General features: G+C 39.3%; 7 protein-coding genes across 11 annotated transcripts in view; 3 read left to right on the forward strand and 4 right to left on the reverse strand.

The window, feature by feature from the left end:
• Positions 1-11,889, reverse strand: part of LOC133847493 (integrin alpha-PS2) — a 45,371-nt gene extending 33,482 nt beyond the window's left edge. For 2 of the 4 annotated variants that reach the window (XM_062282593.1, XM_062282589.1), the window contains exons 1-2: positions 11,712-11,889; positions 7,883-8,267 (exon numbers count right to left, since the gene is read on the reverse strand). In XM_062282593.1, the coding sequence (XP_062138577.1) occupies positions 7,883-8,058 (176 nt within the window). In that variant the 5' untranslated portion in view covers positions 8,059-8,267; positions 11,712-11,889. Of the gene's footprint in view, positions 1-7,882; positions 8,268-11,704 lie in introns of all 4 variants that reach the window. The other 2 variants (XM_062282591.1, XM_062282590.1) reach the window with 2 other exon arrangements.
• An 849-nt stretch (positions 11,890-12,738) lies between these two features.
• Positions 12,739-15,164, forward strand: LOC133848096 (AH receptor-interacting protein). Its single transcript, XM_062283487.1, has 3 exons — positions 12,739-13,330; positions 13,468-13,644; positions 13,704-15,164. Exons 1-3 carry the CDS (start codon positions 13,208-13,210, stop codon positions 14,394-14,396), a joined length of 993 nt encoding a protein of 330 aa, XP_062139471.1. The 5' UTR covers positions 12,739-13,207; the 3' UTR covers positions 14,397-15,164.
• An 876-nt stretch (positions 15,165-16,040) lies between these two features.
• On the reverse strand, positions 16,041-17,802 carry LOC133848250 (BLOC-1-related complex subunit 5). The gene has a single exon (XM_062283743.1). It carries the CDS (start codon positions 17,515-17,517, stop codon positions 16,441-16,443), a length of 1,077 nt encoding a protein of 358 aa, XP_062139727.1. The 5' UTR covers positions 17,518-17,802; the 3' UTR covers positions 16,041-16,440.
• Positions 17,803-18,151: 349 nt separating this feature from the next.
• On the forward strand, positions 18,152-20,737 carry LOC133849003 (uncharacterized). 2 transcript variants are annotated; one of them, XM_062284805.1, is made up of 3 exons: positions 18,152-18,268; positions 18,325-18,934; positions 19,769-20,737. In XM_062284805.1, the coding sequence occupies exons 2-3, from the start codon at positions 18,341-18,343 to the stop codon at positions 20,612-20,614; spliced, it is 1,440 nt and encodes a 479-aa protein (XP_062140789.1). In that variant the 5' UTR covers positions 18,152-18,268; positions 18,325-18,340; the 3' UTR covers positions 20,615-20,737. The 2 variants fall into 2 exon arrangements, with proteins under 2 accessions (XP_062140789.1, XP_062140788.1); XM_062284804.1 differs by having other exon boundaries at positions 18,183-18,271; positions 18,330-18,934.
• Positions 20,738-21,042: 305 nt separating this feature from the next.
• On the reverse strand, positions 21,043-23,223 carry LOC133848148 (mitochondrial import inner membrane translocase subunit TIM50-C). The gene is made up of 5 exons (XM_062283574.1): positions 22,850-23,223; positions 22,613-22,778; positions 22,020-22,548; positions 21,837-21,960; positions 21,043-21,773 (listed from the first exon to the last, which is right to left on the reverse strand). The coding sequence occupies exons 1-5, from the start codon at positions 23,088-23,090 to the stop codon at positions 21,583-21,585; spliced, it is 1,251 nt and encodes a 416-aa protein (XP_062139558.1). The 5' UTR covers positions 23,091-23,223; the 3' UTR covers positions 21,043-21,582.
• Positions 23,224-23,441: 218 nt separating this feature from the next.
• Positions 23,442-24,712, forward strand: LOC133848149 (zinc finger protein draculin). The gene is made up of 2 exons (XM_062283575.1): positions 23,442-24,190; positions 24,252-24,712. Exons 1-2 carry the CDS (start codon positions 23,561-23,563, stop codon positions 24,690-24,692), a joined length of 1,071 nt encoding a protein of 356 aa, XP_062139559.1. The 5' UTR covers positions 23,442-23,560; the 3' UTR covers positions 24,693-24,712.
• A 575-nt stretch (positions 24,713-25,287) lies between these two features.
• LOC133849379 (zinc finger protein 19) lies at positions 25,288-27,757 on the reverse strand. Its single transcript, XM_062285422.1, has 2 exons — positions 26,651-27,757; positions 25,288-26,595 (listed from the first exon to the last, which is right to left on the reverse strand). The coding sequence occupies exons 1-2, from the start codon at positions 27,533-27,535 to the stop codon at positions 25,600-25,602; spliced, it is 1,881 nt and encodes a 626-aa protein (XP_062141406.1). The 5' UTR covers positions 27,536-27,757; the 3' UTR covers positions 25,288-25,599.
• Positions 27,758-27,933: the final 176 nt, after the last annotated feature.

Raw genomic sequence — 27,933 nt, forward strand, 5'->3', positions numbered from 1 at the left:
TTACATTTCATTGTCTACAACAACTGCGACTGCGACTGCGACTTCGGTTGCTGCTGCTGCTGCTGCTGCTGCTGCTGCTGCTGCTGCTGCTGCTGCTGCTGCTGCTGCTGCTGCTGCTGCTGCTGTTTGCAATTTCATAACCACAACAAAGACAAACGACCGACCGAAGAGATCGATTGATCATTTGCCAGCAGCAGCTGGAACCGGGCATCCATTTATAGGACAGACAGCCCAACGTGGAGAATGAGGTTAATGGGCAGACGGACAGACAGACAGACAGACGGACGGACGGACAGACAGACGGGCAGGCGGATAGGAAATTTGTGCAGTTCCTCAAGTGATCAAAACGTTTTTGTATGCCACTCGCATAACTGACCCACTTCAAAATTGATTGCCAAATCAACTTCGTCTATTCTATAGCATTTCAAATTCTGTTTGCCAAAGTATCATTAACATTTTATGGACTGCAAAAAGTTCTGTTTTAATTTTAATGTCAAAATAACACTTTTAATCAATTTAGACAATAATTGAAATAATTGAAAAGAGAAATAGCTGAATATATAAAGTGAATTTTAATTTTAAATAAAAATTATACATCAAATGCTAAAATATGAATTGCAAAAAGTAATGTTTGAATTTGAATGTCAAATAACACTTTCAAACAAAATAGAAATAGCTGAATATATGAAGTGAATGTTATTTATTTTATTTTTATTTCGAATGTTTTACTTTAACGATATACCAAATATAGTCTTTGGTATATTTAGTCTTTGGTATATTTAGTATTTTAAGAATAGTTCCGCAAATATTTTGATTTTTAATAAAATTGAGTAGAACTATAGCAATATACCAAATATGGCCTTTACTATATTTCAGTATTTTTATAGTATATTGTTTGGTATTTAAAAATATACATATTTTGAATGTAGTACTTCGACGATATAACAAATAGAGCATATGGTATATTTTTAGTATTTTGAGGTATATTTAGTAATTTAAGAATACTTCCGCACTATTTTGCTTTTATTAATAATTGCTATTTTAAGCTTAATACCACACTGTTTTTCTTTTATTCAAAATAAGTACTTGTTTCCCTTTGGAAAAACATTTTAAAAGTGTTTAATTCCAAATGTTAAATGCTATTAAGGTTTCACTTTTAATTATTTGCAATTGACTGCAACTTAACTGTGAAAAGTAAATCACTGTTAAAAGCACTTCTCAGAGAAAACGGATCTGTGAGTCGTGATCCGTGTGGATTGTGGATGATCGACCCTATATGCATGGCGAGCATAACCCAGATTTGGCTCAGCAATGTGAACGAGGCCAGGCTAATGAGCAGACGATCAACCTGATGCTGTGTGCGTGTGTGTCTTCTATAAGGAAACCTGAAGCAGTCCGATGATCGGTCAGAGAGTCTGACTGTCTGGTAGCCACCTGCAGCAGCAATTCAGCGGGCTTCTCTAACGGGCTTCATGACTTATTTGGCCAATTGGGTGAAGCGGACCAACCTTGTGCCAAACACTTGACCGTAAATAGCACACGCCAGCAATCGCAATCGGAGTCGCAATTGAAGTCGAAGTCGAAGTCGTAGCATTAACTATGTCACAGCGCAGATACTTGTGGAGCTACAGATACACATTTGTATCTTTATTAATTGCTTCAGGGCAAACCACATTGGTCAATGGCTTGCTTGCCTTATTGACAATAACCACAACTAGTTACACAGACAATAACCACAAGATGATGCCGCCTCACTTATTCTTCTTGCTCACTTCGCAGTCATCTTTAGCAGCATCCAGCACAGGTAATTTTCAGGCTTTTAGTGGCTGACTTTAATGCCGCCTGCTGCGGGGGCAGCAAACTCGCACTCAAGTGGGGAATATCACTCAACAAACCGAGACTTAAGCTCAAGCAAACACACATGTGTTAATTAGAAGACAAACCCAAAAGCCTCCAGAGAACAATTCTTGTTATAACATAGTTTCTGTATTTTTTTTCTACTCGCTGTCCATAGGGTAGAATGGAATTCTATTACACATCGGTATACCAAATATAGCTCATGGTATATTTTAGTATATTTTAAGATTAATTATGTAAATCAAAAATAAAATATTTATAGCCATGAAACAAACATATATAAATCGGGTAGAATGCATTTCTATCACATATCGATATACCAAATATAACTCTTGGTATATTTTAGTGTTTATTCAGTATATTTTATACTGAGAAAGTTTTTTTTTATAATAGTTGAGATTTATATGATTTAAACTTGATTCAAACATACATAAATAGGGCAGAATGCATTTTTATTGCATATATATATAAATATAGTACATGGCATATTTTCAGTATATTTTCAAAATAATACCGCAATGGTTTGCTTTCATAGAAACTGCGAAAGAATGCTCTCTTATTATTTAAAAAATCTGTTACAGCTAAATGTGTGTACAATGTCGTTAACCAGCATTATTTATATAAATTAACCCTGAAACAAATATATAAATAATAACAAATAACTGATTATTTTCTAACAAAGCTTATAATGAAGCGAACAAGTTGAGGAAAGTTATAATCGCGATATTTTAATGTGAAACCGCAGTTCGTCATTGGAATCAAAGGCTGTAACTGGCTGTAACTTTACAGGGTATATGCTGGCCAGTGATTCCAGATACTCAGATACTATTGTATCTGTATCTGTTGTAGCCGTATCTGCATCTGCATCTTAAGACTTGGAGGTCTCGGCAGTTCACGCACGCAATGCGCATTTTGTGCTCTCTGTTTATCAGCGTCTGTTTATTGAATTGTAAACATTTTAACGCTGCATTTAAATAATGTTCCTCTTCTCGATGTTGTTATTGTTGTTGTTGGTGTGAAAGCATTGGTAGCATTTAAGTGCACTTTAAAGTCACAGACGATCGGCTAAAATGCACATGAATTACGAGCATAAAATGAGCCACAAACAGCGTAAAGTAAAGTAAACTTAAGCTCATCCACAGATACCCAGTGATTTATAATGAAAGTCTTTCGACACGCACATGAATCACTTTTATAATCTTTTATTATGAAATTCTATTTTAAGATTGCAATAAATCAAACATATATAATATCATATTTAAAGAAACCTTAAGCAAAGAAGAAAACTTTAGCAAATTAAACCTCCCAATACAAAAGCATCTTCAATTAGCATTATTTTATTTGCAAACTTTCTCAAAATACAATTTTTGGGTCAACATTTAAGACGATAACAGAAATGTTTTAAAATTGTTTACTTGGGATTTTGATTTTTTCATTTTTTTTTTTTGCTTTTTTGTGGGTGAACATTGCGAAATTTCAATTCGATTTGTTTTATTTTTAGACTCAAGGCTGACGTGATAAAAAATATAAAAAAGCAGCAAATGAGGCATAGGTGAGGAAATGATTTGGCTACAGTAAATGCTTGTTATAACGGACAGCTGAGCATTTAAAACTCTTCTTCTCTCTCTTTCTCTGGTTTATAGGGTATAAAAGGAAATAAAAGCTAACATTTAAAAGGGTATATAAAGAATACTTGACTAACATTTAAGACTCTCTCTCTTTCTCTGGTTTATAGGGTATATAAAGAAAACTTGACAAGCATTTAAAACTCCCTCTCTCTTTGTCTGGTTTATAGGGTATATAAAGAAAACTTGACTTAAGACACAGACACGTTCAATGTGATGATAACTCCAGCTTTACCAATCTCAATGTCTGTCTATCTACTAACACGCTCTCTCTCTCTCTCTCTCTCTCTCTCTCTTTCTTTTACTGTCTTTCTCCATCTCTTTCACACACGCTCTTTCACATTTTCTCTCACGCTTCTCCGGCAATTCTATCAATGGTTCGTATCTCTCGCTCTCGGTCTTCATTCTTCGGCGAGTGAACGTGCGAAAAGTCAAATGTCTGGCATAGTCATCTTACCATCTGGATGCTGCATGCAACTATGAACACTCTCGAGTGTATGAGTGTGTGTGTGAGTGTGTGAGTGTGTGGCTGATTAACACGCTCAGTCCAAGCGAATGGTTCCCGTTGACGAACTTTCAAAGTTCAATAGGCTATCGGCCACATGCATGAAGCATGCGAATTTTGTAGAGGAAACGTAACGAAACTACGCTAAACAGAGAGCGAAAGAGAGAGGGCTAAAGTGTGGAGAAGGGAAGTGGAGAAGGAGACAGAGACAGAGACAGAGAGAGGGAGAGGGAGAGGGAGTCTTCAATCTCAGAGCCCATTTGCCATGGGTCAACTGCATTCGGCTAATAATGGTTGCGGTTCAATCTCGAAATGGAACATTTAACACAACGCCACATTGAGCAAATGCAAAAACACTGAGCGAAAAAAATACACTTATAATTTGCAGTTCAGATCATTAATAAACAGTGGATCACAGCTTATTTCAACCACCTAGCGACAACTTTAAATCATTATACTGGATTTTAGTGTCAACATAAAACACAGAACTTTACTTATTTTCTCACTTTTTATAAATATTCCACATAAATTCGATTTTAATAGTATTCTTTATATACAGTGTAATTTCTTTATTTCTTATTTAATATTTCATATTGTCTCAAAGCTTGTTTTACTTTTATTTTATTTTGTTCTTTCATTTTATTTTATTTTCTGTTATAATATATTCAGTGTTATTTCTTTTATTTCATATTGTCCGAAATTTTGTTTTGTTTTTATTTTAATAAATTTTTTCTTTTATCTTATTTAATTTTACAATCTGTTATATAATTTTATATTAATTTTTATTTTTTTTATTTATTTTGTATTTTGAATTTATTTTATGTTATTTATATTTTATTTTATTTTCTGTTATATTTTATTCAGTGTTGTTTCTTTAAATTTAATGTTTCATATTGACAGTTGCTTTTATTTTAATTAATTTTTTTCTTTTATCTGTTATATTATTTTATTTTTATATTATTTATATTGTATTTTATGTTGTTTTTTTTTATTTTATAATATTTTATTTTATGTTATATTTTATTTTATTTTTTATTTTATATTTCTATATTTTATATTATTTTATTCCATCTTTTTCTATTTTTCTATAATTATTGAGAATTACATTTGTAGATCCCTTAAAATGCAATTTTATAAATTTACACATTTTACAATGAATCATATTTTCTTCTATAATCAAGCAATCAAAATAAACTCTCAGCGTAAGCTTTCGCCTTCTTTTCTCTCAGTGTATTCATATGCACACATATTTATGTTCATTTAGTGCAATAGGACACGCTGTCGACCATAAATTTTGATTGGGCTTTGCATCTTCCCCACGCGCCTCACCTCGCATTCGCATTCGATCTCAGTCGATCTCTTCTCTCTTCAGTCTTGTGTCTTCTGTTTTGCTTTTGCCTTGGAAATCGAAATTGGTCGCTGCTCTGATTGAAATTAATGGCATTTAGGAGTTTTTATGGTGTTGACACAAGACACCAGACAGTTATGGCTTTAAATGGAACAACATGGCATTCATTCACACAAGTCCATACAAATACACAAATATCAGATATAGTACAAAACAGGGGGACGGACTGCATTCTAATCGTAAAACTAGATCACTTTGTTAGGGTTGCCCCTCTAGAACACTTTATAATTACATTTGATCGTATGGTATATATATTTTTATATCGATGCCATCAACGCTTCTTAACAAAAATATAATCGAGCAGAAAGTTGAGAGTTGAAAATATTATATAAAGATTGTTCTAAACTATTCGAATATACTTAACACTCAATATAAATACTGAATGAAATAAAAGTTTTCGTGATAAAAAATATCAAAAGAAATAAATTAAACTTAAAACAAAAAGAAATTGTTTTGAGAAAGAAATCTAGATTGAAAAGTAGATTGCAAATCTTGATTTAAGATTTTTTCGATCTTAAAAAGAGAAAATAATTTTGTTCTTGTTTCTTAAAATAATGGAATTCCCTTTCTTTAAAATTTAAACTGATTATTAACCAAAAAATCATTTTTCTTATGTGATTTGAATTTAAGTGAATTTGAGTTATATTATTATTCCATTCCTTCTCAAAATTATATGACATTATTTTAATAATGTATTCCCTAAGTGAATTTAATTTATATTATTATTTCATTCATCTTCAGCATTATGTGTTGAAGCTTATTATACATTATTTAAATAAATGTATTTTTACATATTATCATCTTTCTGCTTTAATTTCGTTATTCATATCCCATGACTGTTCTGAAATTTCAGTTCCTGTCGAATTTTTAATGACATTCACAATCATATTAACCATCGCATAAACAAAATTAACGTCACTGCCGAACCATTGAAGTAGTCATCAACTCTTGATATAAATATTTGAAATGAATGTTGTGCTGATTGGTGGTATTTAGTTATAATAACATATGTATGTATATATCAACTTATGGCATGCACTTAAGCCTGTAGCTCTTTATTTTTCCATCTCCATGAACCCATATTCAACTTCGGAGACCAGTTATCAGTCCAAGATTCGGCTGAGCTTCTGTGTGTGAGTGTGCGTGTGTGTGTGTTTGAGTGTGTGTTTTGTTACTGCCACACTTGCAGCACATCATTAGCTCAGTCAGTGATAAAAACACAATGTCGCTTAAGCACTCATCTGCAGTGTTGTTATCACAAGGCGCAGACTCTTTTCTCTCTACCTCCCTTCCTCCCTCCCTCTATCTGTGTCTCTCTCTCTCTCTCCCCCACAATCGCTCGCTCTCTTTCGCGCAGCCCAAAAAAAATATTGAAGGAAAATGGTTTCGAAATGTTCTTGTTCACTGCATCTTGAAGATAGTTTTTTATTTCATGGCTCATTGTTTCCGGCGCGCATGCGCATTGTGGCATTGAAACTTGCCTTTGAAACATACCTACATTACATATACATATATGTACATATACGTATGTATATGTGTGTGTGTGTGTCGGTGTGTGTCGGTGTGCATATGTCACTGTCTGTCGTTGGCGCTGTCTGTATCGGGTGTCAGAAGGTCGTTTGCTTCATTTACATAAGTACTTTTGTTTCGTTTCGTTTCTTTTTTTCTCTTTTTCGCCTTTCTACAGTGATAACTGGCTGCTGACAACCCAAGAATTTTGCTATCGCTTTGTCACAAAAATAACTCAAATTCAACAAGTTTGAAAATTTGAAAACAAAGGTGATAAGACTTTCGTTGGTAATGCGCGAAATTCGCACATTTTTAATGGAGGAGACCTTGAGAAATGCAAAACTGTGATTAAAATTCTTATTTAAAGGAAACAAATGTTTCGCAAGAAATATAAAGCGGTATAGAGCATTTTATGTAAAAAGTAAGCAACATTCTGGATTGTCAAAATAATATTAGCGAATGAACAAAACAATATTCAGCAAATAAACAAAATGAATAGCGACAAAATTTAAGGAAACATTTTGTAAATGATGAAAATAAGAATGAAATATTACGATTGGCACAAAACTGAGATAAGTGGCATATTTATGAATGAAAAATATAAAAAAGATTTAAATGAAATGCTGGCATATAAAAATAGCATACAGAAAAAACAGAGAACTTGATAAGACAATAAAGCTATACAAAAACAAAAAGAGAATGAAAAGAATTTGTAATTGAGCTCCTCAATAAAAAAAAGTAATCATTGGCGCTATAGCCAAGTCAGACTGTACTACATAACATAGCAACTGTTAAAGTGTAAGCTCAGTGCGCATAGACAAATATGTGCATAGATAAGTAGCCACCTTCGATTGTATGTGTGTGTGTGTGTGTGTGTGTGCTCACACGAAGTGAGCTGAGGTGAAGTTTATGGGGTGGGATATGTATGTATATGTATGTTTGTATGTATGTATGTTTGTAAGTGGGTGGTGAACTTACGAATTGAAGTTGGCGTAGCTGCCTCGTTGCGTATGCAGTGCAATGCTGAAGCCGAACATCGAGTTGCTCGGGTGACGATGGCGCACGTAGCTCGGCAGATCGATGTTGTAGGCGTGCGTGACCTGCAGCAGCATCAGGAGCAGCGCCAGTGGCGCAAAGCGCCATCTGCTGTTCATTGTTGTTATTGTTGCTGTCACTTTTCCTCTCGTCGTCGATGTTGTTGTTGTTGGTGCTGCTGCTTCTTTTACAGCCGTTTAACTGTTAATGCTGTTGTTGTTGTTGTTGTCGTTTGCTTTTGATTTTGTTTGCTGCGTTTCTTTGGCACTTTTATTTTTTATTGCATTTTCGTTGGTGTTGTGATTGTTGGCGTTGAATTTGATTAAAACTGTTGCAATTGATTGAGGATTAAACGTTGCAAATCTCGCATATGGTCAATATACATAGTAGACACCCACACACACACATTTACGCACACCCACACACACACACTCGCTCGCATTCACATGTACACACAATAGGCAAGTTTTTATTTATTTTATGATCTCAAGTTGTCGCTGTCTGCAACCTTGGCCGAAATGACTTCAAAACAAATGAAACGACGAAACGAAAAAAAGCAACAACACATTTTTTGAGAAAACCGCTCAGCTAAGCGAAATTAAAAAGCAGCAGCCGCCAAGAACTAATGCGCACACACACACACACACACGCATGACAGACACTCTCGCGAGATATGAAAATCAAGTTTTTTTTTTTGGACATTTGTTTTTTTTGTTTTGGCATTTTGTTGGTTGTCGCTGTTTTTTCTTGTTTATTTCAGTGCTTAGCATTTTGTTGATTTCTTTTTTTGTACGTTTTTTATTTCGATTCTTTCGTGCTGACGTAACGTCAACACACACACACACACACACACAAACAGGTTGCCAAAATCTAAATCAAACATTTTTGACATGTGCGCGCCCTTTAGCCGAGACAGGAACCGTCAAAGCTGCAGCAGCAGCAGCGATCGAAATTGCATGCTTATCGATTGTAGGCGTCGACGTCGGCGTCGACGTCGCTGCTGACGTTGACTTTTAACTTTTACGTGCAGGTAACATTTGACAAGTGGGCAGCATGCACATTTTGCATGTGTGTATGAATGTGTGTGTGTGTGTGGGCGCTACAAATACGAGCTCATTGATGGCTGCCATTCATTGAGCGTGGTGCACAGTCATAATAGCGACAAGTTTTCGTGAAAAAAAAAAATGAAATTGCGGTGAATGCGCCATATGGCCAAACGATATACAATTGAGCATGTTAATATATACATATGTGTGTGTGTGTGTGTGTGTTTGTGTGTTTGTGTGGGCGACATTAATATGCGAAGAAGGTTTGGCGACTGTGCTAGAATTGCAAGTACATTCTGCCCTCTGCTTTTTCTTCTTGTTCTTTCTTTTTGCCGAAAACCGAACGAAGAAGACTGTGCAGCAGTCAGAGTAGACAAACACACACACACACACACACACACATGTGTAGGGAGAGAGAGTTAATACACGCGATCGTTTGTCTAAAAATAAATGTGACTGCGAGAGAGCACACACACACATACACATACACACACACACGTATGTGCAATACATGCATATGTATGCTCTCGTGTCGATGCCAGATGCTAGAAGCGCGCTGATCCCAAAGATATTCCATAGATATACAAATCACTCTGTATGTGTGTATGTGTGTATGCATTAGTCAGCGAGACTATTTTAAAACACACACCAAATAAAAGAAGTAGACAAAAAATACTAAAACAAACACAACAAAAAAATCAGCATCTTCCTTTGGGCTGCCAACGCAAGAAAAATTGCAAGCTGTGCAGCAGCCCCCAAAAAAGCAGCCAACAACAAAACGAACAGCTGAGACAACAACGACGTGCTCATAATTAACAGCTCTACATGTATGTGTATGTGTGTACATATGTGTGTGTGTGTGTGAAGGTTAAAGCTTGACAGCAACTTTATTTTCAGTCAATGTTTTATTGTTCAATTAATCAAATTTTTCCGCTCATGCAATTTTTTACGTCACTTTTCACACAAATTGTTCAATTTTTTTATTTTCATTAAATTGAAAATAATTTTAAAAAAAAACTATAATGAGAGCAGTTACGTCAAAAAAAAAAGAAAAAATTAAAATGTTGCGCGCCGCGTTCTGCGTTTAATTTAGTTTATTTTTATAATAGTTTTTAATATTTTGATTAATTTGTTTTTTTTTTGTTAATTTGTTATTCGTTTGGCAACAAAATGTGAACACACGAAAACTTGAGTACGAATCGTATTGTATCTATTAGATACGTCTCAATGTATCTGTATCTCTCTATCGATGTTATGTATCTCTAGCTGTATTGCCAATGCTGTAGTTTTCTTTTTGCCGTACTTCGTACCTGTAGAACGCTCACGCTGCCAGCGTCGTCGTCGTCGTCGTCGCCTACTCACAAAACGCTGAGAGAGCAAACGATCTCGAAAAAAAAAAACAAAATTAAACACAACACAGATAGAAGAAAAAACACAAGCAGCAAAGCTGCAATCGAACTGTGCTTGACTTGAAGATACCCGTTAGACAATTGCAGACAATGTTTAGCATTAAATATGAAATTCACTTTTAATTATTCAATAATTAAGAAAACTCTAGCAGACTTGGCCAAGTTCTAACAACTTTTTCACATATATTAAGCACTGAGAAGAGAGTCTAGCAAATTTCACAACTTCAGAATTGATAGTCTCTGAGATCAATGTGCTTGAATCGACGGACAGACAGAAAGACGGAAAAATTTGTATGCGAAAATTGCATAAATATAACAAATGTATAAATATATACATTTATAACATTGTAAAGTACTAAAACTAAGCACAAATATGGAATTTAAAATAACTTTCAACCATGTTACCCTCTTAAGGCCATTTAGGTCGGGTATTGAAAGCTCTAAGCTAACAGCAAAACAGCATTGATAGCAAGAGCCAAAATTTTATTAACTAGCCGATTGGTAGATTGTTGTTGTTGTTGTTGCTGTTGTGTTTTGGTTTTGGTTTTGATCTGTGTGGGTTGCATATAAGTTTGTTGCTGTGAGTAGGCAGCCAACATATTTGTATGTAATTTACGTTAGCAAAAGTTTTGATTTCCTTTAGCTTTGCTTGATGTGTCATAGCTGTCGAAAATTATGCAGAATCAACCTATATAAGCTATATATATTCGTTTTTGGTTTTTTCTGTGTATATAGAGCAGAGCAAACAACGCCCACGACGTTGAACGAGAGGCAGTTTCTCAGGTGAAATCGCTGAGAATTCTATTTCAAGTTCAGTTTACATTGAACAATTTGAAATATTATGTATACGTCGCGTTGTGCAGCTCAAATGTATTCAAACGATCAGCTTCTTCTTCAGCTTCAGCTTCAATTCTAAACACTCGCAAATAGTTTACATAGACATCGAGAGCGAGAGCGAGAGACAGTCAGAGAGAAAGAGATAGCACAACGGAGCGTAGGAATGCGATATGTTTTTAATGTGCATAATCGGCTGGATCGGCGATCTTTATTAACTACAAACGGGCTCGCGCTGGACAGTTCAATTTGCAAAGCAAAAATAATAGAAATATGTAGATGAAAATTTGCGGCAGCTGTTGCATGTAATGTGTAATTGATTGTAATGCGGTCGTTGAGATTGTAATTTAGATGCACTATTCCTTCGCTGTCGCTGTTGTTATTTATTATCAACATCTATAATATTCTTAACACATAACACGCACACTGAACAAAAAATAAAACAATATATATTTGCTTTTCTTCATTTTCATTACCACTAACAATTGAAACAATTGTGCAAAAAACACTTTTCGAATTTTTCAAAAACAAACTTGAAAAACTGTTCGTAACGGTCAATGTGGTTAAGTGGAAGCTGAACGGTCGCCGCAGCACAAACAAAAAAAACCAGAGCGCGCGCACACAACTGTTAGGTTTCGCTTGACGCGACCGAATAAGGGGCAACTGACTGAAGTGACTGAGTTCATAGTTGGCGCGGTCAGCTGGCAGGCTTGTCATTTCACTGCATTTCGTACATACGGCAGCACCAATACAATCTACTGGTCTGGCAGCACCACCAGCTCCGTTGCCACTTAGAGCAAATAATCGATAAGACTACGTCCAAGCGTTGCCACACTTGCCCACTTGATAACGGACCAGCGATCAACGGAATTAATTTCACGTTTTTTTTTTACAAATACAAATAAAACAATTTAAATATCACAGCTAATTATGAATATACTTCTTTATGTAAAATGCTCCGTAAGGGACTTTTTGGTATTTTTCAAACATAAAACTGCTACCACTTACCAATCTTTGCTTTTTCTCCATTCGTTTGAGCAAAAGTGCCGTTACTTCTTTTTGTCGACTGCTCATTTTTTGCGTAAATGTTTTTGATGAAAACCTTTTAACCAATGCGCGGAAGTCACTTCAACAATATCAAAAAATTGTTTAACACCACTTCACGTTTGCCTAAAACACGATGATAACAACAAGCTGAGTAAAAACCGCGGAAGACGCTACTAACGTTTTGGCAAATTTGTGCAACTTTTACGCAAGTGTAACCAGATTGCATTCCTTGGACGTTTTATATTTTGGTATATTCCTTCGGCACAAAACTATATTTCACTAGAAATGTTAATTATCGTCACATCCAGCGACAATAAATAATAAATTTAGAATTATTATTTAGCTTCGAAAACACATCAATGTTTGTCTAACAAAATCTCGTGCTAGTTGCTTATGACGAAAATATCGTTTTTTGAATATGTGTTTTAATTTAAATTTTCATTAACACATGCGCCATTGTTGTTGTTCGTGTTCATTGCGATTCAGTTCGCGCATGCTGTTAAGCTCGTTTGGTGCTGTTAAATGCTAGCCGCTGTTTAATTCGAATTCGAATCCAGTTGGATTTTTCGCTATCATCAAGTGTCAAATTCATACTGCACAAAACTAAGATAACACAAAATAAATAAGAAAAAGTACCAAAATTGAATTGTGCGTTGAACTAAAAAATTTCAAAAAGTTCTAGGCATTTCCAGCAGAAGAAATGTTCTTGTCTGTTAATTGACAGACTGTTAATTGCTGTCGTCGGTTTGTGTGTGCCTGTGTGTGTGTGTGTGTGTGAGTGTTATTCAGCACTCAGCTGTTTTCGCTAGTCAGTTGTTCCAAGACGTTTGTTTAAAGTACTCATAAACACAGATAAACGCACATACATTCATTTTGTAGTCCTTTTCGTGCAGCAAGCAAACAAATAAAGAAAAAACTCAACATACACACACATGATGGAACAAATAGCAGCAGCAGCAGCAGCAGAAGCAACAGCAGATAACAATGTGAAACCAATACGCAAAGAGATTCTCAATCCAGGCAACAAATACATTGAGCTCAAGCCAGGCACCAGAGTAAGTTGAAATGCGATATAAAAGTGGGCAACAGTTGTGCAGCTGCTGTTGCCCCTAAAACTAAACTAGGCCAAGGACAATATTGATGTATGTACGATGTATGCGCCTGTTGTGTGTGTGTGTGTGTGTGTGTGTAGGTGAAATTCCATTTCCAAACACGACGTGCCAACGATGTGCGAATTGTGGACGACAGCAGGAAAATGGATAAACCCATGGAACTGGTGCTGGGCAAGAAATTCAAACTGGAGGTCTGGGAGCTGATTGTGCAGCAAATGTCGCTTAACGAGGTCGCCAAATTCACGGTCCACAAATCGGTAAGTTATTACGAAATATATCCATCATTTATACAATATTAATGCCAAATCCTCGCCAGCTTTGCGCACAATATCCGTTCATATCGAAGACACTGCGCGACATTGGCAAAAAGCCCGAGGAACGTCGCCATTGCTGCGGCATGACGCTACAGAACGAAGGCATGGGCTACGAGGATCTCGATGAGCTGCTCCAACATCCGCTCGATCTGGAGTTCATCATTGAGCTGATCTCCATCGAGTTGCCCGAGCAATACGAAAAGGAGCGCTGGCAAATGAGCGACGATGAGAAAATGCTGGCCACGCACACGTTACGCGAACGTGGCAATCGTCATTACAAGGCCCAGGAATACGATCAGGCGGAGGTTTGCTATCGCGAGGCAGTTGGAATGATTGAGCAGCTAATGCTGAAGGAGAAACCCCACGATCCCGAGTGGCAGGAGCTGGCGAATGTGAAGGCACCGCTGCTGCTTAACTATGCCCAGTGCCGTCTGATTGCTGGCGATTATTATGCGGTCATTGAGCATTGCAGCGAAGTGCTCACCCTCGATCCATGCAATGTGAAGGCGCTCTTTAGACGTGCTCGGGCGCATGCTGGCGCCTGGAATCCGGCACAGGCACGACGCGATTTCATTGAAGCCCTCGGCTTGGACAGCACATTGCGGGCGACGGTGGCCAGGGAATTGAAGGCGATCGAGGAGCAGCAACATGAGCGCAACGTGCAGGATCGCATCCACATGCAGAAGCTGTTCTAGAACATAAGTTGTGCGAACGTGTTGCTCATGCTGCTGGTCTATTGGACCAGCTATGCGCAGCGTTAGCAGTTAACCAACGCTCTGCTCTATTGGCTAAAGGATAACGTCGCCTATTCGATGGCCACCCACTGTTCCAAGGTGTTCATCATGATCTGTTTGCTCTTGAATCAGGTCCTCTGCTGCTGGACGCTCTACAAGACGCTGTTGGTGGCGAAACGCCAGCGTCTGCTCATCCACATCATTGAGGCGCAACGCCAGCGGCAGCGACATCAGCAGCAGCATCATCAGCAACATCATCAGCAGCAGCACCAGCATCATCAGCAACCACAACAGCGTGGCAGGAGCAGAGTACGTGCCACATGGCGTAAAAGAAAACAGCATTAGAGCAAGAGCCTCCCTCCACCTATCTCTATCTCTCTCACTCACGGTTTCCACAACACTCTTCTCTCTCTCTCCCTCTCTTTCTTTGTGTAGTCAGATAAATGTATGTATGTATTGTATATTCCCACCCTTTATATAGTATACTATATAGATATGTGTATATTAGATGTAATCAATTTGTAGCTCCTCCATTAATCGATCGTAAATGTTTTTGTCAAATTGTACTATATATATATACATATATATACAACATATACCTACCTATACAGATGATATATATTTATCAAGATATATAGCATGTAGAATCGTAAGACTCTAGCGAATTGTGTCCAGCATTAATGTGCTTTGTTTTATTGTCGCAAAACTCTTCAGTCGTCAATAACAAAATTTGCTGAAATAATGCTAAGAACATTCACACAATATCCAATAAAAAGACAAAAACTGGAACATCTATTATATATTATACTCACATTGTGGCATGTATGATTTAACTCTCTGTTTATAGCATATTAATTATCTGGGTCATTGCAAATTGTTCATTAAAATGGTTTTAATATTGCAACAAACAAATCCAACGAGTATTTTCATTATTCATCGAGGTTTCGCTTTAGCAGCATTATGGCAATTAAAATGAATTCAAGTCAGCATTAAAATATCCCCTAAAGAAACTGAAAATAGTCACAACAAAGTCGATAGCTTAACCTTGTTTATCATAGCTATTTATTAACCAATCTTAATGAAACATTTAGAATATCTTAAGTGTGTTGTTGCAGTTAAGATTAACATGGCATTAGCTGTGTATTTGCACACAAATTGTTGAAAATTCGAGTATAACAGGTTTCAAAAACACTTTTGGTTATTTAGCTCATTAATACTAAGATTCACTTAACGGCATATTTTACTCAATTTGGTTGATTTTTGCTTAGCACCCTATAATTTAAATGTCAGCTGAGGCCGCTAAGTGAGATTTCGCTGTAACTTACAAAAGGGCTGAAAATCGTATCGAAAATATGACCGCACTTGATTTTCAAAATCAACCTAGCACACACTTAACGGTCGCTGTTTTTTCTGAACTTGCACTTAATGGCACAAGTGTATAATGCACATTATTACTAAGATTCACTTAACGGCATATTTTGCCTGCGAGTAGCTTGCGTAAATCAACAGAAAACATGATAATTTGGTTCAATTTTGCTTAATGTAAATGTCAGCTGTGGCCGTTAAGTGAGATTTGACTGTAACTAATTGTGTTTTCAAGCTAAGTGGAATATGCGTGTGAATTGCCAATAACTTGACGAATATTAAATTTCGCGTGACGACCTTTAATTTGATAACCAGTTGAGGCCGTTAAGTGAGATTTCTGCATAACTCATCGGCAAAAGTCTTTGCAAGCATTAAAACTTAATGTTAATAAAGTTGATGCTTAAAAATGTTATGTAAATATTTGCCATCTCTGCTAGAGACTTAACAGATAGCAAATTCCTGCTTAGCCATTAAATATTTATTAAACAAAATCACTCGGACAATTCCTAGCTACAACATTCAGCAGAATTTCAACACTCAATTTTAGCTAAGATTATTATACAGATACGTATATATATATATAGATAAGATATAAGTTAATATACACAATAAATACAATAATTAGAATGATTTAACAGCATTAGAGACGCCACAAGCGATTGCTATTGCCACCGGCAGCTCCCTCGGCCTCTCCACGCAGCTTATTGTCATCGGTGCGCCAGACGAAGGGCTCCAGGCGATCCTCATCGTCCAGAAAGTTGTTGATCGCCTCCAAGCTGGCGATATTCTCATGCAACAGCGAATTGCAGCGACTCAGCTGCTGCGAGACGCTGCGAATCTTGGCAAATTGCTCCGCATACGAAGCATACGTCTTCTGCATGTCGACGAACTTGGCAAAGAGCGTCGTGATCGAATTGCTCACAACCTTCGTGCGCTCCACCAAATGATTCTGTTCGCTGGCCACATGATTGGCGCACAGATTCAAATGCGTCTGCATGCGTCCGCAAATGTTGAGCAAATGCTGCGAATGCAAACGCTCCAAGATCTCGGCATCTCGCGTATAGGTCGCCGAACTGATCGATTCCCTAAGCACGGGCAGAAATTGTGGAATATTTCGCAGACGGGCCAAATCCGGATCGATATCGTCGTGTGTATCCCGCGCCCCAGGCTTAACGATCACAATGTTGTGACTGGAGGCCGTCGATTGCGGACGCTTTGGCTTGATCGTTGTGGTTATGCCGCCTGGGTGCGATTTACGGGCTGCTGCACGACTGGCGCTGCTCTGTTGCAGCATATGAGCGGGACGATTGCGTATTTTCGGTGAATCCCCAATCGGGCGATCCGTGTAGGAAACATACGGCAGATCGGAGCAAACACTCAATGGCGGCGATGGGGGGCGACTTAGTTCGGAGCTGGTGGGCGATGCTGTCTCCGAGATGATTTGTTTGCTGGCAATCACAATGCTGGCGGGTCCGTTGGCCAGCTGTTGCTGCTGTTGTCGCTGCTGCTGCTGCTGCTGATGTTGCATGCCACCGCCACGACGTTTGTTTGTGGCCGCTGCGGCAGCTGCTGTTAATGCCATGGCGCTGCCATCGCTGAGATGCATCCCAGTTGCTTGCGATGTGCTGCTGCCGCCTCCGCCGAGCGCGCCATCACGACGCTCGAAGATCTCATGGCCATCAGCCTCGATGCGTTGCTGCGAATGCTCGGCGCCCATTATTAATTATTGATTAATTTGTTTGTGCCTGCAGCAGCCGTTTCTGCTACTGCTGCTGTTGCTGCTACAGCGGCAGTGCTGCGTCTTCACTGCCTCTTTGGATGTTGCTATTAACTTGTATATTTATCGACACTTCCTTTCGCTGTAATTTAAGCTTTTCTGCTGGCTTTTGTTATTTTTTTTGTTATTGTTGTTTTGATATTTCTTCAACGATAGCAGTTAAATCGATAGACCGATAAAAAAAAACGGGGCTGCCACAAAAACAGTTCCTGCGCATAAAAAACTGGCAACGCTAAATAGCTGGTATTTTTCAATTGGTCTCTCGTCACTGCATGTGTCATTCGCTTGTAAACGAAAACTAGTATTTTATACGCAAAGCTTTCCAAAATGGCTGTTAATTTGAAAGTATTTTTATTTTTGTGATCACTTTGTAATTGTAATATTCTTAATTTACAACATACGCCACGCCAACTCGTATTATAGATTTAGTTATTACATAGACCGTTATTTGATTGAAATGTTCAATTTAGTATTTTATATTAGTATTTTGAATGCAATTCATTGCAGTGTTGCATTGATTTCGATTACTTTTCGATTCAAAAATTCTCTAATGTCACATTTAGGAAGCGTTACAAGACATTTTGTTTTCTTTTATTCTTTTAAGTCTTTGCACGTTGCATGTGTCAAGACGCAGTTGAACATTTTCTTTCATGTAAAAAATTACTTCTTCCATATTGAAAAGAAAGGTAAAGTGGTAAAGTTTAGGCAAATATCACACACTATTCTTAATAAGTTTACACAATCTAGGCCAGTTAAAAAAAAAATGAGTTATGAACAGCAACCAATGCCACCGCATGCGCAACAGCAAATGGGATTAAATCCCGGGTATAATATGTATCAACCGATGCCGGCAAATATGCATCCACATCCACCGTATCCACAATTCATCCAACCGCTGGCCATGCCGATCCCACCCAATATGGCCATAGTCATGGCCCCACAACCTGTACTGATGCCACATGTGATGGTGCCACTGCCACTGCAACCACCAGCAATGCAAAACATGCCCCACTATTCGTTCCCATACAACAACGGCAATCATGTTCATCACAATAATAATGCCCCAAGCGCTGCTCAGATGAACTTGCGACTTCAGAACGAGGCAACCACGTCGCCGCCTGAGCAGTCAATGCCAAAGATGAAGCCGGAACCGAAAAAGCCAGAGCCGATGCCGATGCCGACGCCAAAGGCAAAGCGAAACTTGGTCTTGGAGCTAACTGCGAATTGTGTGGTACCGAAAAATAAGTCCGTCGAGGGTTTGCTTTATGATCCCGAATTCCTGGACGCTGCACAATTGGAGGCCAACAATTACCTGATGGCAGACAACTGGTATGATGATTATGATCATATGCGAGACGTAAGTAAAGCAATCTGAGTTCTATTTCTTAAGGCACTTCAAATTACGTCAATTAAGAATTGATAAACTTAATTTTAAAACTGATATTGAAATATTTCAAAATTCTTACATTATTACGTAAATTTCAAATCGGTTAACATTTTTACAATAAGTTTTTTTCTACTTCAAAATTTGCGAAATACATATTTCAAATCTTGATACTAAAATATTTCAAAATATACGTATTAACCGCTAAACCTTATTATTATATACATAGTTCATATAAGTAAATATACATATATCAAAAATATACATAATAGTAATGCAAAGTTTTAATTTATGTAAATGTTAATATTTTTTTTTTCTGTATTTATTTTTCTTTAATATAACTAATTTAAAAATCTAAAAAAAAAACTTTAGAAACTTTTAGATATATTTATTTTATTTTATATTTTATTTATTTTTCTTAAAAGTTAAAAAAAAAAACTTTAGAAACCTTAACTTATGCTTACAGTTTTTTTTCGAAATTAAAATTCGAATTTAATATATTTTATAAAAAAAATAATTTGAATATTTTTATGTATGTAAACATTTTCATTTCATTTCTATTATTTTCCTTAAATATAAATATTTTAAAACTAAAAAATGTAGAAACTTCTAAATATGTTTATATGTATATAGAAAATTGATTTTTCTTAAATATGTATAAATATTTGAAATGCTAAAAAACCCTTGGCAACTTTTGGATATGTTTAATTTTATTTATTATAAAGAAAATTGATATTTCTTTGGAATGATATGTTTCTAATTTTTGAATCGAAATCAATTTCTTTGCTCGAATCCCTCCAATAACAGACCACTCCACCGATCGAGGGCGTGTGCTTCCACAATCCGTTCTATAGCACTGAACCCAAGATACCGAAGAAGCCGAGGCACCATCGCCAACATCATCCGAGCCCGGTGCCGTACACCAAGCCATCGCCATCGGGAGCACTGGCCCAAGGATTGCCGCAGTTCCCTTCGCCCTCGGGATTGCCGCAGTTCCCTTCGCCCTCGGGATTGCCGCAGTTCCCTTCGCCCTCGGGATTGCCGCAGTTCCCTTCGCCCTCGGGATTGCCGCACTTCCCTTCGCCATCGCTATCGCCATCGCCATCGCACTGGCAGCTGCCATCGCTGCATCGTTTGATCAATGCCAACGATGTCAATGGTCATGGTCCCTCCATGACTCCCTGGACCGAGTCAGAGGAGCAATGGCACATCAATGGATTGGAAGAAGAGCGCCAGCAGCAGCAGCAAGAAGCGAAGAATCAGAATCAACTAGATGAACTGGAGCTGGATGCGACAACAGCTGCATTTGAGGCAATGCAGTTTCCAGGCAACAATGCTGCTGCGGCACGTTCACGTCGCCAGAGACGCAATCGCTGCCGCGGCCTAACCCAATCCTTTGGCATTGTGGCGCCCGTTTTACCCAACAACTCGGGCAATCGCAGCAACAACAATAACCAGGCTGTCAACGATGTGATGTCCTTGTTCGATGGCAAGCCAGTCGAAGAGAAGATGCCACCAGCTGCTGAGGTCAATCCGAACAATGGACTGCCGGAGCAGGAGCAAGGCGAGTGGCCGCTGCTCTTCATCCCGAATCGTTCAGAAGGGAATGTGAAGTCAACTTCAACTCCAGCGCCAGCCAAAGCTTCTATATAAAACTATAAAGCTTCAAAATGAAACAAAACCCAAACTCAGGCCTATAAATCATACTTCGAAAGGAAGAAACCCAGAACACGAAAATCAAAACATAAAAAAGACCAAACAATACAATACTATATAATTATCTCTTGAAATCGTTATAAATGTTGTATACAATTAAACATTGTTTAAAGACAATGTCTGATTGATTAACTTGTATGCAAAAGTTTTCGATAAAATGAGAAACCAAAAAAACAAAGAAACATTTTTGAAAACATTTTGTTTTCGATGAACTGAGAAACTATAAAAGCAACATCTTTGATAACATTTTGCATTTTTTTTTTCAAAAATATGAGAAACTTAAAAAGAAACATGTATTACTTATAAAAAAAAAACACAATTTTTTATAACATTGTTTTTTCAAAAATAAATAAATACGCAGCAACTATTGTTTTGGTTTTGATTTGTTTTTATTTAATCAATAAGCGTTAGAATAATTACATTTCCAAGATACAAGAAAAAAAGAAGATAGAAACAAACAAGCAAAACTGGCTTTTGAGAAAAGTGTAGAAAAACGAAAAGAAGAGTGCTTGCGAAAAGCGTAGTCTATTGTCTTCTATTTAAAAAAAAGAAACAGGAGGAAAAGAAAAGAAAAGCGTGCTTTGCTTCCAAGTACTTGCACAACAACATTTCATTATCATAATCATTCTCATTACATCATTTTTATCATCAGTTATATCATTTTGTACGTGGCGGAGTTGAATGAATTTTGTATTTGATTTTCCTTTTGATGCGTAACGCATTTTGCCCTCCTAAATGAAATGCTTATCGGAGGAGGGAGCGAGGTGACAGTTTTCGCATTTCGCAGTTTACAACTGGCTACGACGTCTACTGTCGATATATGCATGTGTGTGTGTGTGTATATATAATATATTTATAAGACTATGGCTTTTGTGTGTGTGTGGGATTAGCTTGGTTAGCGACGTTCAGCGTCCCATGATGTTGCGTGACCATTGTTTAACCATCGGCTTGGTTTTCGTCTGCTCGATGCGCTCAGCCTCCTGCATTTGCTCGGCGAGCTTGCGTTGATTCTCCCGGAACTGACTGATGGGATCCTCGAACTGACGATAATAGTGCAGAACCTCACGCACATCATCCACATCGTTTTGGGCAATGACTGCAACACATTGCAATTATTGAAGTATGTCGCATAAATTCATTCATAAAAATCCAAACTCACTCTTTAAGAAGGCAATCAAGTCGAGCAGCTGGGCATCGTCGTCATTGCCATGCCAGCGTGCAATGCCGAATGTGTTATCCGGATGCATCTTGGTGGCATTGTTATCCCAATCCACAACAATAACCTTTTCGACAAAAGGAATTCGTTAATTCATTTATAGAATTGTAATTCTTGTTCACTTACACGACGCAAATCACGATTCAAGTTGTCCAAATTCTTGACGTGATGTCCATCAACGAAATGCGTTGCATCTCGCACCAGACGATACATGATGAAACCATTGGGATCGAGGGCATCCAATATGGGAAACACGGTCATGCCCTGTTCGGCGGTAAAGACAACAATTTCAAAATCTTTGGCACACTCCTGCAAAAAGTGATCGACGCCCGGACGCTTCTTGAAACGCCAGCCAGTCTGGTATGTCCAATCCGGATGCACCAGCACATCCTTCATCTCCAGCACCAATGTGTAGCGTGGCTGCACATACGGATGCTTGAGGGGATCGGGCAAGAGCTTTTCACGCGACGGCTCCTGTATCATTTTCTGATAGTAATGCAATGATTTCCACATACGCTGCAAATATTGCTGCACCAGCGGCTTATTTGTGAACTCATCCTCAATCGTCTGGCCCTCTGCATCCACCTCCGGTTTGCCAAACTCATAGATGCCCCACAGTGCGGCCGCAAAGCCGCCGCCTCCAAAAATGGCAAAACTACAAACAAAAGCGAGAGACTGATTATTAAATAACGGGAGTTGTTTAAATTTCACAATTTTACCCCAATTTCATGCGCTTCCAGGCACGTTCATTTTCCTTAGCCTCATCCTCCTCGCGCTTCTTGCGCTCCTGCTCTGCACCACCGTCTGCATCGGGTGCCGTTTGTGGGAAAAGCTTCGAGAGCAATGGTGCCGCTGCTCCGGTCTCTGGTGTTGCAGCTTGATCCTCTGCGTAAGCGAAAAGTGTGTTGAGTAATCGAATTGGGGGTTAAGTGAGGAGTTGAGGTGTTTATACTTACTTGCCTTGCTGTAGGCACGGCTGCTGTTCAACCAGCTGTTGGACTGCTTCGCCTTGTATGTGTGTATTGCGCCAGACGTTGACTGCGACAACAACAACGGCGAAGGCGACGGCAACGACGACGACGACTGATTATTCAATGCGAATGTGCGCCGAAAGCGGTTGGCGAATGTGTGAAGGGAAGCACGTGGAGCATTTAAACGCATTAGCTGTATCACTGGCTTTGCTGGCGCCATGCTCATCTTTGCGGCCGTTGCACAAATTCCTTTGCTTTTTCACTGAAAAAAACACAACAATCTCCAACAAAAAAAAACGTCCTATTTTCTTTGCCAGTTCGAAGAACATCCAACCGGCATGGCAGCGAAAATTCTGTGAATATACCTACGCCAATATGGTCACACTGTCTGCCCTGCAATTGTCATCAGCTGACCCAAGCTTTTTATGAGAGGTCTGGCAGCACTATCACATAGCAGCTGACTAAAGCTATTAAAATTGTGCAATTGATGTTGTTATAAACGCTAAATGCATTATGGCTTTATGGCTTTACTGTCTACATTGCCATTCACAGTCTCAGCTGTCAAGTGTAGCGGTCAGGCAGCGCTATCACAAATCAGCTGTCAGCTGACCAACGCTAATAAAGCCATCGTATGGCAACGCTGCCACTTAGAGCTGTGTCTGTAAACACAAGACAAAATTTGGTTTGCTGCAAACAATGTCAACAACTTTGTCACATCAGGACATTATAAATGACGACGAACCGGATCCACGCAATTGTCGAACCTGCAATGTATTAACCACCCGCTACTTATCGCTATACGAGCCCTACACGCACGCCGGCGAACTGACAACGCTAGCAGCGCTGCTGAGCAACTGCGCCAACCTGGAGATTTTACAATCGGAGCGCTTTCTGCCCAGGCACATGTGCGAGCAATGTGTGGAGCTACTACTGCAGTTCTGCGACTTCCAACGCATGGTATTGCGCACAGATTTCAAGCTACGCAAACGTCATGCGCATACCCAGAGAAAAGTGAATGCGTCGCAGTTGTCCAAGTGTTTGGCAGAGCAGCAAATAGAGGAGGATGCGGCTGCCACTGCGGATGAATATGTGTATGTGCTGGAAGAGACGGTCGACAGCATAGTGTCCGAGCAGCGTCTCGATACCTCGTCGCCCAAAGTGGAACTGTTTGAGGTTGACTTCGAGCCGGAAGAGAAGTATGTAGAGGAACAGCACGAACAAGAGGAGGAAGAAACTTCAATAGCTACAGTGAAGACAGAGGAAAGCAATATCAAACAACGCTCCCAGCATCGACGTAAATCCTATAATCCCGCTCTACAATGTCCGGTTAGACTTTAAGCTCAATTTTTGTATGTAAATCTAACTCAAATTTCGTTTTTTTTTTTAGATGTGCAGCAAGCAGCTGAGCACGAGTAACTCCTTTAAGTATCACATGCAATTGCATGGCGAGGATCGTCCCTATGTGTGTAACATTTGTGGCGATTCATTCAAGACACGCAACGCCTACGATGGCCATGCAACGCTCCATAATCCCAACAATCCCAACAAATGCCGAACGTGCGGCAAAACGTATCGTCAGGCCTCCTCGCTGCGTTCCCATCTCTTGAGCCACACCGGCGTCAAGCCCTTCACCTGCGACATATGCGGCAAGGGTTTAACTCAAAAGTCCGGCTACAAAAAGCACATGCTGACGCACACCGGCGAGAAGCCTCACACCTGCGACAGCTGTGGACGCAGCTTTCGCTACTCCAGCAATTTGATTGCCCACAAACGTTCGCATTCCCGCAAAGTTAGTGCCGTCGATCAACAAAAGGCGCAGCTCGAATAATGCTATACATACGACTATATACATATAGAAGAAGCCACCAAGAAGCCAAAACACTTCCACCTTATGAAAACCTTATGTACAAGAATCAACAAACATCGATCGGCAAGTTGCTGTTAAGTTTAGTTCTAAGAGATTAAGATTAAAAGTTCGGCTGGCACCGCAATTTCCAGTCTGGATATTCATGCCCTGCGGCAAACTTAATATTAACATAGAATAAGTAAGATACACTTTAATATTTTTTAAATATAGCAATTCGGCAGCGAAAGTTTTCCTTGTAATTTCACTTATTATTGTTGAAATTATCGTATCTTTTTATTTTGCAAGAGTTGTACTTTAATTGACATTTGCTACTAATATAAATCTTGTTAATTATTCTAAGAGTATTTCAATATATTTATAATTTTTTAATTGAAAAGCTCCCTTAGAATTTCATTTATTTCCGCTACATTTAAATTCACCCTGAATATTTATAAATATTCCAAATGTTTATGTAAATTATTGAAATTTATCTCTACTCTTACCCCGAAGATTGAACGATTAATTAAAATGTTGCCTTTGAATTTCACATGTTGTTTTTATTGCGTTTTTACATTGTACAACTAATTACAGCCCTTTGATTTTGTTTAATTATACATACTAAAATTTGAAACATACTAAAAAAAAAGCAAAAAACTATTTACTTGCATATTGCCGTTTTAATATCAATATTACAAGAGGAAATTAAAAAAAAAAAAGGAAATTGGTCAGCAGTAATTTGTACGATTTCAAATCTAATTGAAACCTTGATGTTTATTTGTCTGTCTGCTGCCAAAAAAGAATGTTGTTATGTGTGCGCTTCTGTTGTCTGTATTTTTTTATTCTAAAACTAATCTTAGTGACTAGGAGAGTGTGTTGTGTGTGAGTGTGTTTAGAGGACTACAACAACCTTGGATGTGGACACCTGCTGATCACTGACATCAGGCATTGCGCTTGCGCTCATCACCGTGCGACGTCCAGCGACCGTTGTTACCCGTTCCGACTGCTGTTGCTGCGACTGTGCTGTGCTATTGGTTGTGCCGCCGCCGCCATCGCCGACGCTGCTGCTGATGGTGGCAGTGACGGGCGCCTCCTTGTTGTGGACACGCATATGGCTATTGAGGCGCTTCTTTGTTGGGAATGCCTTCATGCATTTGTCACACTTGAAGGGCTTTTCGCCCGAATGCAATCGCACATGGGCATTCAGATTGCTGGTGAAGGTAAAGGCGCGTCCACAGATCGGACATTTGTGCGGCTTTTCGCCGGAATGCACAAGCATGTGCTTCTTGTAGCCAGACTTCTGGGATAGGCCAACGCCGCAGATCTCACAGGTGAACGCCTTCTCGCCCGTATGACTGATTTTATGTTGCCGCAACGAGGATGAATCGTAGTACGCCTTGTCGCACAAATCACACGCATACGGCCGCTCTCCGGTGTGCGTCAGTTTGTGACGACGCAGATGATCGAAGGCCGCATAGCTGCGTCCGCATTGATCGCATTTATACGGCTTGTCCTCGGCATGGGTGCGCATGTGCGCCGCCAGGCTGGAGGTGGTCCGATAGAAGCGTTCACAGACGGGGCACTGATGGGGCTTCACATTTGTGTGCGTCATCATGTGCTCCTTATAGTTGCGCAGATGTTTGAGCTTCTTGCCGCACACTTCACACGTGTAAAGCTTCTCGTCGACGTGGGAGCGCAGGTGCTGATTGAGGCGACACTGTTGGCGGAAGGCTTTGTTGCACACATGACACACATGGGGCAGTACTTCGCCGCCAGCATTACCAGTTGTTGCCTGCTGCTGCTGGGAGGCGGAGACAACGACATTGCCGGTCGTTTCGTCCATGCAACCGTCAAGGTAATCTTCACCCTCCTCGCTATCGCCAGTCAACTAAAAAGCGCAACCTATTAGCAATTTCAATTGGCGGGCAGTAGTTCTTACTTACCAAGTGCTCTTCGCGCTCAATGTCCAGGATGTCATCGGCATCAACTTCGCCAATTACCTCATCTATTTGTTCTTCGCCCGATATGATGACCATTTGATCGTCGAGCATCTGCAGCTGCATTTGCTCGCTGACCATTTCTAGCTGTGGCGCCTCATCCATTACCTCAATGTCATCGTCCTCCTCGGCCTCCAGTAGCTCGTCTTCGTCCTGCTCAGGTTCGGCCTCGGCCTCGATCTCTTCCTCCTCCACCTGAGAATCGTATTCACTTTTAATGGTCACATACTCAATGTCAGCAGGCTGAAAGTCTCCCAAAGACTCAATGGGATCATCGGTTTCTGTGTCCAACTCATCCACCTCCGTCTCGGTGACCTCCTCGACCACGTATTTCTGTCCCGGCTCCGGCTGTTGGTTGTATGCCTCCATAAGAGCGGTCACATGATGTGGACCCGAGTTGCTGCCTTTCGCTGAGGCCACCGCTTCAGCCTCATTGGCGCCGTTGCCGCCCAGCAGCTCGATCACAACATATTCTTGATTGGCAGCGGCAGCGGCAGCACTGTTACTGTTATTATAGTTGTGGCTGCTGTTGGCATTGTTGTTGTCCACCTCCTCGAGGCCCAAACGCAAAAGTTCGTCCGAATCGATGACCATGCGCTTGAAATTGAACGCTTGCTCCAACAATTGCAAACAATGCATGCAAATGTGCTGTGGCATTGCGGCGCCATCTTGCGGCTCAAAGGACAAGCTGGAGCAATAGTTTAGCATATTCGCCAGCGTTGTGCTGCCCTCGGGCCCAATCTCGATCTCATCCTGCAGCGATTTGTATTCTTTACATGCCCGGGTGCATGTGCGGCAATTTAACACCACGCCCGCTTTGTTGCCGCTCATCTTGATTGCATATGTTTTGAAGTTTGTTTGGGTTTTGAAGTTTGTTTGGATTTTGAAGTTTGTTTACAAAAAATAACAAGTGCAATTTGTGCCAAAGCGCCGATTTTAATGCGCAACTTCTTTGCTATTTGCCATTCACGTGTGCTGTGTGAGTAAATTGAAAACACACACACCAAAATTGTATAGCAGTATTAAAACAGTCAGTCACACACACTCGTCGCTTGCGCTCGCTTCAAAATGGCGTCGCAAGCGACCAAGAAGAAGAAGCAGCAACAGCACATGACATACAGTGTTGCATAACCGCAATATTTTCAAATGTGACCCACGCAAAAATAATACTTTCGAAATTATACTGTATTTACAATTTGAGTATTGTAATTAAAAATTTGAAAACAATC

This window comes from Drosophila sulfurigaster, chromosome X (genome assembly GCF_023558435.1).
Source record: "Drosophila sulfurigaster albostrigata strain 15112-1811.04 chromosome X, ASM2355843v2, whole genome shotgun sequence".
NCBI classification, from domain to species: Eukaryota; Metazoa; Arthropoda; class Insecta; order Diptera; family Drosophilidae; genus Drosophila; species Drosophila sulfurigaster.